This window comes from Daphnia carinata, chromosome 1 (assembly GCF_022539665.2).
Source record: "Daphnia carinata strain CSIRO-1 chromosome 1, CSIRO_AGI_Dcar_HiC_V3, whole genome shotgun sequence".
NCBI lineage: Eukaryota > Metazoa > Arthropoda > Branchiopoda > Diplostraca > Daphniidae > Daphnia > Daphnia carinata.
In genome coordinates, this window is record NC_081331.1 from 6162640 (window position 1) to 6172637 (window position 9998).

The 9998-nt window shown below is 39.6% G+C and overlaps 1 protein-coding gene across 1 annotated transcript; it reads left to right on the plus strand.

The window, feature by feature from the left end:
• Positions 1–3579: 3579 nt before the first annotated feature.
• On the plus strand, positions 3580–5497 carry LOC130691164 (ubiquitin carboxyl-terminal hydrolase isozyme L3-like). The gene is made up of 7 exons (XM_057514075.2): positions 3580–3805; positions 3878–3889; positions 3960–4088; positions 4143–4282; positions 4349–4566; positions 4665–4723; positions 5224–5497. Exons 1-7 carry the CDS (start codon positions 3761–3763, stop codon positions 5308–5310), a joined length of 690 nt encoding a protein of 229 aa, XP_057370058.1. The 5' UTR covers positions 3580–3760; the 3' UTR covers positions 5311–5497.
• The last annotated feature ends 4501 nt before the right edge of the window (positions 5498–9998 follow it).

Sequence of the window (9998 nt, forward strand, 5' to 3'; positions counted from 1 at the left end):
GATTGGCGAAGCATCGAACCCAAGAAAAAAAAGTCCCTGTCTCCTCAGGAATGTAAATAGATGTTGGAAGTTTCATCCGACCTATTTTTCGTCAGCAGGATACGAAAAGAAAGGATTTTTTTTAAAGAGAAAAACGATAAAAATTTGGAACTCTCCGTATTATTTCGTAATGATATTATGTCGTCTATTTGGCTTTCACTTTCACATCCGTTTTTTTCTTTTTCGCAACGAAGCGTTAGTCAAAGTTTTGCATAAGCAGAATTCAACACTAGATATGTCTTGATGAAATTACGGCTGTCACGAAAAGAGAGAACATTTTGCAAAGTAAGTATTCACGAAGAACAAATGAAGTTCCACAGTGGCAAATTTCTCTGAAGTCGAACGTTTCATGGGAACGAACTGCTTTTTAGAAAGCTGTTTAAAATAGCGACCGCTAGATGGCTCTTTATTTTTACCGCCGGAACTTACAAAACACGAAATATTTTATCTTAGCAATTACAAGTTACGAGTATATTAGAAATTGTGCAAGTAACCACAATACCATTAGTGTGTCCGTACACCATATTTCATCCAGAGGTTTAATACAAAACGCTGAGATAGCACTTTAGAATAAATGAGCACGAGAGCGAAAACGATACCACAAGCTAGGGCTAAGCAAAAAAAGTAACTGACCTCGCTAACCCAGTGTTTCCACTTTCCGCAAAGTGGTATCCCTAGAACGTTGCCAGACTGGGGACATAAATCCCTATTTAAAAAAAATAAAATCCCCAGAAAAATCCCTGTTACTTTCATGGCATACTCACATGGCCTACTATAATAACGGCCTGTCTGTGCATTGCCAGAGGGGCGTAATACCCCAAACCGAGCTCCACTTTCCACTGTTTGGTAACGAATGCAGAATTGAAATGTGTGGGAAAAACAGTGGAAAGTGGAACCTAGCGCCGCGCGTGGCCAGCTTACGGTAGGAAAGGGAAAAAAGAAATGACTGAGGCTCGGATCTCCAGCTTATATATAGCTTGTTATATTGTTATATAACATATATATAGCATAACATTATATAGCTTATATATAGCTTGTTGTCAATAAATAATATTACCATTCTCTACTTACAAAACCAACCTCTTTCATGCTTGAACTTCATCGGCACGTTACAGAAAGTTAGAGAAAAATATTAGAGAAAAATATTGTTAGATACCAACATAAACTATTATAACAACAAAAACTTACGGGTAGCGAATTGGGTCACATATCCCGATGATAAGCTGCCTGCATCCACGAGCCGTCTTTCAGGCCGTGGGGAGGCTAACGAACAGCCTACGTTCAACGATCACCTCTTCTCTACCTTTCAGCTTGTGGTTCGATCTTCAAGGTAGTGAACAGTACTACAGATCGATTTTTAGCCTGGCAATGCTTTTTTTTGGTGTGCCATTTAGCCCCTTTATAGTAGGCATGGCTCTTCTTTTTTCTCTTTTCTTTTCTTTCTTCTTTTTTTCTCTCTTCTTTTTTTCTTTCTTGAAAGAGGCGTAGAATTTTGCGTCTTGATCTGTTGTAGAAGCTTGCGTAATCCGATGAATGTTGCGTATCTTGATTATCTTGAATGAAGATTTGGAGGGAAAGGGAGGGGGGAAATTGGCGGTGTCGGGACTTGAACCCAGGGCCTTCAGAATGCGAAGCGAAGGTGGTAACCACTGTGCCAGGACCGCACATCTCAAACAAATTTATTTTTCATCGACCTTCGTTCTAATACCGGAGCTATATAATATGTGACTAATAGTGGTGTTGCGCTGTGGTAGGGCGCTGTGGTATAGCACTGAGATCATACGTCGACTGTCCGTGTTCGGTTCTTATAGACGCCATTGCTTCAAAAAAATTTTTATTATTTTTATAAATGTAAATAAAAAAGAAGAGTAGTGGCTGGCTAAACCTCTCCCCGACCAACGAAAGCAAACAAAGAAAAACGATAGCGTCATATCTTAAGGAGTAAATTATTGTAATTCTCGGTTTTGGCGGGATGGACGAAAAAGAAGAAAGAAAAAATTCCGACCAACGAAAGAAAAAAAAAACAAAAGAAAAACGATAGCGTCATAGCTAAGGGAGTAAATTATTGTAATTCTCGGTTTTGGCGGGGTGGAAGAAAAAGGGAAGAAAGAAAAAATGGCGGCAAAATGAGCGCCCCAGAAAAATACTGTTCGACAGAGTGTGAGATTTTTTATGGGTGTGGTAGTGACGGTAATTTACCTACACAATTAATGTTTTTTTCTGAAAGTTCACGAGGTCACTTTCGCGTTTACAGAGTCACATGACAATAATTTGATTAATGCTAAAGTACTTGATTGAAGCATACTAACTGCTTAGTTTGGAGCCTTGCATTGACACAAGCTAGCCAGCAAAGAATGTTTCTATCTCCACGTGCCATATGGAGCTTGTGCCTTTAAAATGTCTTGTTTGATTTCCAGTTCTCGACGGCTGAGAGGACTTATTCTATTATTTTGTTTCTTTCCATTTCAGAGAAACCCATGTGAACACCATTCTGGATGCCACCGTCAGCTGTCGTACTTCGAATGCAAAGTACATAAACAAGAAAATGAATTTCATTTTTTATTATTATTTTTTTTTTATGTGTTTGACTGAGCTTGACACTATTGGCTGCAAGATGGAAAAACGTGTATGAAGGGCGACTTTCGCAGAAGACCGAGTTGTGACATCCACGCGTTGCCCCATTGAAATGAGAAACATCAACATAAAATGTAAAACAGAAAAAGTGTGATCCAATTAATTTTCCACTTTTTTTTATTTCGCGAAAAAGGGAGCGTGAACAAACTTTCGGTCTAGAAACTTTGACAACACAGCCTTACCTGCCAACGACCTACCGTGGAGGCTTGCCTAACCAGTAACCACTCATTTACGTTGGTTTGCACATACAGCACAACTGCCACGCGCGCTACTTGCACTAAATTCATAATCTATTTATGGAAATGTGCAAAGCTGCGATCGATAAAAAAGCCGTGAGAAACTTTTGAGAAGTGTAATGACTTTGAAAGACAAATTTTAGCTTTATTCTATTACATTTAAGTATCAATGCAGCAGACAAATTTTAATTTTGATGACCCAACTGAAACGACCAGCATGTAATGGGAAGATTCCAGAATAAGGTGCTGTACAAGATATGTAAAGGGGGACTTGATTTTTTTTTGTGGGAAAACTGTAAAGCGAGAATTTTATCTAATTTCACGAATCACGTATTCCATGGAATTCGAACGGTACAACTGCCCGCTGTATGTGTCATTATCTTTCCTTGTCTGGTAGATAAAACCAACGCCATCTTTTCGTAAGAACAATAAGAAGGATTTCTGAATATAGTGGGAATGCAAACGTCAAAAATGAACTGCGAGGCAGATAACCCTAATTATTTCATAGACTACATCACTCCTTCCAAATTGGATTGCACGTACCGTAAATATGAAAAATCCCCAGATATGTCACACGTGCCTGTATTCTTGTCTGCCATTGGCTTCGTAAGCCCGTTACTATGGTTACGTTCCATATTCTAGGGACAATTCAGGGGCACATTTTATCCCTGCAGGCTGTCCACTAGTCTAGATCACGTTGCTTTTGCGATTTCCTTCTTTCATTAGGTTTCGAGCAATCGACGTCAGTGTCCGACGAGTCGGGTGCTTCACTTTGGAATCGTCCACGCCGTAGCTACGAAGTCCAGTAAAGTTATTCTCTTATCACGTTGTTGTAGGTATTTCCAAGTAAAATGTCAGGCAATAAACGCTGGATCCCACTTGAGTCGAACCCCGAGGTAGTAACTTAAATACAATTAACATATATTGAGCCACTAATTCAACCCTTTCTTATCTCTTCTTCATACTAGGTGATGAACAAGGTACATACATATTTCACTGTAGAAGACACCTTAATGCATAAGTTATTTAAATTTATGTTTGGAAACGTAGTTTCTCACAACTGTTGGGGTATCAAGCACGTGGAAAATCAATGATGTTTATGGCTTGGACTCTGAATTGTTGGCCACCGTTCCTCAACCTGTTTTGGCTGTTCTCTTGCTGTTTCCCATCAACGAGAAGGTTAGCACAAAATTGGGTTGTGAAAGATGGCTATACTAAAATTTAATATTCTAGTTTGAAAGCTATTTCAAGAAGCAAGAGGAGGAGAAGAAATCTGAAGCTATTTCTCCCAGTCTCTACTTTATGAAACAGACAGTTGGCAATGCGTGTGGCACTATCGCTTTGATCCATGCTGTGGCCAACAACTTGGACAAGTACACATTATATAGTTGTAGTTAAACTATGTCAGTTATGGAAATTTAACTGAATTATACTTGTAGAATTGATCTGACTCCTGGACATTTGAAGAATTTTTTGGACGCCACTAAAGATCTCTCTCCGGAAGCTAGGGCAGAAAAGCTGGAGGCCGACGAGGGTCTTTCTTCTGCCCACGAAGAAAGCGCGCAAGGAGGCCAAACTGAAGCCCCGAGCCGTGACGAGAATGTTAACTTACATTTTATTACGTTGATCCACCATTCTGGAGGACTATACGAATTAGGTTAGTTTGCGGTCATTACCGAAATTGACAAGTTGGTCTAAATATCTTGTTTTTAAAACTCCTGGTTTGTGCATCGAAACTTTCTTCCTCGACGGTAGATGGCCGCAAGTCTCGTCCGATGCCGCACGGCAATACCACACCAGAAACGTTTCTTGAGGTAAGGGAAATTTCTTTTTTTTCCTTTTTCAAGTACATCATACGATATCCCACGCCAAAATCATTAAAAATTCATCAGTTCAGCTGCACATAGCTTTTGATGCGCCAAACACTCCTTTTTTTTCTGGAAGTGCGTCCGTCGTTGCGTGCATGTCTTTTTCATGTCGCCTCTAGCGCTTTAAGGGTCTCACTTTGTCCACATGTTGTAAGAGATTTTTGTGGCTTCCGGTTTTGGCCATGCTTAAAATCTTGTTTGTTCTCTTGTGGGGAAATAACGAGACGTCAATAATTCCTTTCGGTGTAGTCAATTGCTTTTACCGTAGAAGCGACAGAAATCTCAGTCAACATCGGGTAGCTGTTGAATCAACAGGCGTCGTCGCTTCCCATCTCTACTGTTTATTTTCCAGTCATTTTCCATTATTTACCTAATGCTTTCTCCCTCGTGTCTCATCTTCTTTTTCTCCGACATTTTCATGTGATGCTATTTTCTGTATACTGCAGGACGCAGCCAAAGTATGCCGCGAACTGATGGCCGTCGATCCCGAAGAAGTTCATTTCACGCTGGTTGCCTTAACCGGCGCCCAATAGGCATTTGAGCATCACGCTTTATTGGGGTGAAGGAAAGAAATGTTACTATATTCCTCGAAAATTCTATTTCTTCGTGTTCAAGCTTCCCCCCCCCTCAACTCAAACATGTAAGTTAAAGCTTGTTCATTTCAGAACAGTCAAAATTCATTTGCATGTTTAACCTAATAAAAATTTATCTGTTCAATAATTCACATGTTTTGTGTGAAAATGACTCGTTTATGAGTAACACCATTTGGAGGTACCCCTTTTCTGTTATTGTTATACGAGTGATGGGGAATGAAGAAATTTCTTTTCATCTTCGGTCGGTATTAAATTCCGAACAAGTTCAACCCGTTGGGCTTTTCTATTTATCCTCTTCTTAAATTTCAGCGTGAGAGGGAAAAGGGGGACACGAGATTTCCCTATTCGTAAACCAATGTTGTCTGTTTTATGGTTATTATCCGATTTCCGGTTTTTTTTTTCTCTAACGCGCTTATCCGATTAACCTTTTATAGAGATCTCAATTATTTTGCATACATCCATCAGCACCTGTGTTATTGTGCCTCGTCGCTCCTTAAAAAAAAAAAAGAAAAAAAAGTGGGCACTGTAGACAAGCCACGTCTCTTTCTTCTTTTGATTCCCGAAGAAAGAAGGAGACGAGATGTTTCGGCCAAGTTTCCCGGCTCGCTGTGGGTGGATTGGGTGAGCTCTCGCGCACTTCTTTAACATTCTTTTCCCTTTTTTTTTTTTTTTCTTCTTTTTAGTTTTTTTTTTTTTTTGACTGATTACGACGTACTGTTGATCCCGTAGAATTGCTGGGCGGTCGGAAAATTAAAGATCCACGGGAAGTTGGAAGAAATGTATCGAGAAAAAGAAAACAAGTAGGAAAATTGAATGAAATAGAATTTTGCGTGTCTCGTGCGCGCTCATTAAATGGCCTTAACCGACGGAGAAAAAAGCAAAAAAAGAAAGGACCCATGTCGAGAATTATTAGCCCAACAGTTTGGGGAGACATTATTCACTAGGCTATATGTGGGCCAAAGAGACGGGTCAATGAATAATAAATGGTAATAATAATCGGTAGAAAACAAGGAGAGGATTTGTTACGAGTGAGAGAAAGAAGAAATTGTGCATTGCCTAGCAACTGACTTGTGCAGCTTCTGCCGGCTATGTGTGTGTGTGTGTGTGTGTAAAATAAAGGCTTGATTGATAATCCGACGGACCGCCGACGGATCATTTGCAAGTCTAAAATCACGCGTGCGCGTTTCAAAGTCATCACGCGGTATGTAACAAATAGTTGGTGGGTAGTCGTTGTCTGATCGACACCGAACGTTACACACGAACGAGTAAGATAACAATGAATCGCTAATGCAGCGAGCAAATGTTTCGATAATATGGAGAGATTTTTTCTTTTTTTTTTTTTTTTTTAACTCGATATTATTAAAAAGCTCTAAATAGCGGATGTGTGATTAATCATTTTTTTTTCTCCGTTCTACGGAACAACGAGAAGTTGGGATGGAAAGAAGAGAAGGAACGTAATCGCTCGCAGTTGTCCCTCACTCTGGCACTCTCTCATAGTGTGACGCGAACAATCGCCGATAACCACCGGCATATAATAGTCGATGGTATAACTCTTGTCGTTTATGGATGGTTGGCCATTTATTTCGTTCCCTGTAAACGCACAGCCAATGTATCTGCGTGAGTGTCGTTTTCTCTTCTCTCTCTCTCTCTCTCTCTCTCTTTCTTCGTTAGTAGTGTATCGGTAGAATTCGATGAATTATTCATCAACACATCCGGCACGATAGCGCCAAATACGAAAAACAAAAAATAAAATCTTTTTTGAAAAAGGTAAAAAAAAAAGGATAAGAATACATCAATAAAAATCAGATTCGGCTAAAAATTTTTTGAGAAAAACAAAATCCTTTTTTTTTTTTCTATTCTCCAAAAAGGTAAAAAAAATCAAAATAGACGTGATGTGATACACAGAAATACGAACAGGTTTATGTACTCTCAGCTGTTACGTCGAAAGGATTACATTTATTATTGCCTTTATAGTAATACACCTGGGGGATGTTCTTTTGTTTCCATTCGTTTCTTTTTAACACCCTTATTTCTTTTTCTCCATTTTTTTTTTTTTCGCGGATTAAAAGAAATCATTTGCATAAGGCTTTTCACGATTCACGCACTGCCGTTACTTTGCGCTCTAGCCACCCAGCCAGCCAGCGTGGCGTGAGCGGGAATGTTTTTTTTTTTTTCTTTCCTTCTTCTATCTTTCCATTCTGTTCTTTTTCATCTTCTTCACATGCTAAAAGAGGAGGAGGGTCATACGTGGATGATCTCATCATGCAAACTCGGCGGTTGTGTGCTTGCTTCATCGTGATTGGATGAATGGTATATATTTTTTTTGTTTACAAGGAAAAAACATATCTAAAAATAAATTTCTTTAAAAGAAAAAAAAAAAAGGGATTTCATTCGTTTTGGGTGGTTGTTGGCAAGGTTCCATTGAAAGCCGGCGGGAGGTGGATATTAGAGGTGACCGGAAATCGTAGGTGGATAGCTGCACAGCACAGCATCCAGCAGCAACTCATGAATGGGAAAACGAGTTGGTGGGCGGCTGGGTTCGCGGCGGGAGTTTCGAAAATTTAAAGCGCCCCGGTCCTTGGTAGGAAAAAAAAAAAAAAAAAAAAAAAAAAAAATTTATTCTTTCCAAAACGAAGCGACTCCCTTCTGCACATTTTGGCTCGTTTCCCCTTCATTCTACCTCTCCATCTGTCCACCTTTTTCCAGTCCCGTAGATGGAGCTTGATGCCAAGCAAAACGAAAGACATGACGCCGCGGGACGTCCTATAACCCCCCCCCCTCCCCCCCAAAAAAAAAGATATTCTTCTCCACCTGAACTGCCGACAACAACAACAAGCCAAATAAACAAAAAGGGACTCGGGAGAAATATACTAACATTTTCAATGGATCGTATATGCACACGATTGATGAAGAGGGAGTCTTCGCTGTTTCGTCTTACGCCATCATTTGTCTTTTTCTCGGAAGGAGATACGTACGCCATTGCGCAACGGGCCAATGGTGTCAACTGTTTTAACCCGTTCCATAGCAACAAGAGCTTCTTATATATTTGCCTATTGCATCGCATGTAAAAATGGCTGGCCAGTGGCGATATGTTCGTCTACAACGTGTCCGGTTTCGGGGAACAACGCGTTCCAATTCTGTCGATTTCCGAGAAGCGATTTCAACGCGATAAAAACAACGGCGAATGGACCATCGTCTTTGATCAGTTTTTGAAAATAGTAGCTCATGGACCGTTTGCCCCGTCTCTTGTCTGTACGGTTCAGTATCTTATCTGTGTCTGTCGGGAGTCTGAACGAAGGAATAAATTCTTCTTCATCTTTTGGTTTCGAGTTTCACAATTGTGAGAAGCCGCGCCGCAGTGTTTAAAAAAGAAAAAGATGTTGGTGTGATTGGAAATGTCCGTGTTTTTTGCCTTTGCACACCTGGACGCTCATTTTTCATCTTCCTTTCGTTTGTTTTTGTTGTTTTTTTTGGCCAAAAGGAATGAATGGGAGAGACGGGCTCTTTTAGTGCGCTGGTACGTTATGGACGACAACAAAACAGCGAAAATAATGTTTTGCATCTTCCCTCGGCTATTTCTACCGGTGCGTGAGATAATTTGCCTGCGGCTAGGCACGCGAGAGCAGTTTCTCTCATTCGTTGTTTTTTTTTTTTTCTATTCTTTTTTATCTTCCTTTCTTCTTCTTATTCTTCTTATCGCCCATTTTTTTTTTTCTCCCCTTCCGTTTCGGCATCTCTCTGATTTGTCAATCGGACGAGCGCACCAGACTCGCAGGTGCGTGGCACATTTGGTTAGCCCTCAGGTGGTTGTTTGGGGTTGTGTATCACTTGTCCGTGTGCAAATTGTCAAAGGTTTAAACCTGTCCATGCAAGCCGACCTCTGTTCCAATAAATGATCACCTTTTAAGTTTTTTTTTTTTTTTTTTTTCATTCGTTAAAACTGATTTTTTAATTGCGTTTTACGATCAATTTGAATATTCGCATGTCGACTGACTTATTAAACATAACCTGCGTAACACACAAATAACTTTGGCCGATTTGGTGTCGGATGATTTTGATTCACTTCTTTTTATGATTGAAAAAAAAATATGGTATATTGTAAACGATGAATGAATGGAGAAGAGACACACACACACACACACACACACAAAGAACTTCTTTTTCTCCGAGTCTTTGCCTACTTTTTTTTTTTTTTTTTTTTTTTCATTCCCTCCTTCTTCCGATGCCCAGGGGGGTCTTGATGAAATCACGCCTAAATTTGGCGATGCAAATGAGATGACGGCAAAGCTAGTTGTGTGTATAGAAGTTCATACTCGTCTACATTTTTAGTATGGAAGGCCCTAGGCGTCTCTGAAGCGGATTGAATGAATGGGCGATATAAGGAATGCCACACACAGCAACACATCAGACAGGTATTTATTTTTATTTTTATTTCCTTTTTTTTTTTTTTTTCCTTCTAATCTTCTTTTTAAAAAGAAAAATCTCTTTTCAACAACAACAACAAAAAAGAAAAACAAAACAAAAGGTAACAAAAAAAAAAAAAAAAAAAGGAAATAAATATATATTACATGTTGTACGTTCTTTTTATGATTAGGCATTTCGCCATGCAAGTCGGTTCGGTGTTGGGT

Excerpts from the sequence above, each read along its gene's own strand:
- LOC130691164 (XM_057514075.2), top strand. The coding sequence starts at position 3,761 with ATGTCAGGCAATAAACGCTGGATCCCACTTGAGTCGAACCCCGAG. Across the intron at positions 4,283-4,348 it reads GTGGCCAACAACTTGGACAA|AATTGATCTGACTCCTGGAC; the intron begins GTACACATTATA and ends TTATACTTGTAG. Across the intron at positions 4,567-4,664 it reads TGGAGGACTATACGAATTAG|ATGGCCGCAAGTCTCGTCCG; the intron begins GTTAGTTTGCGG and ends CCTCGACGGTAG.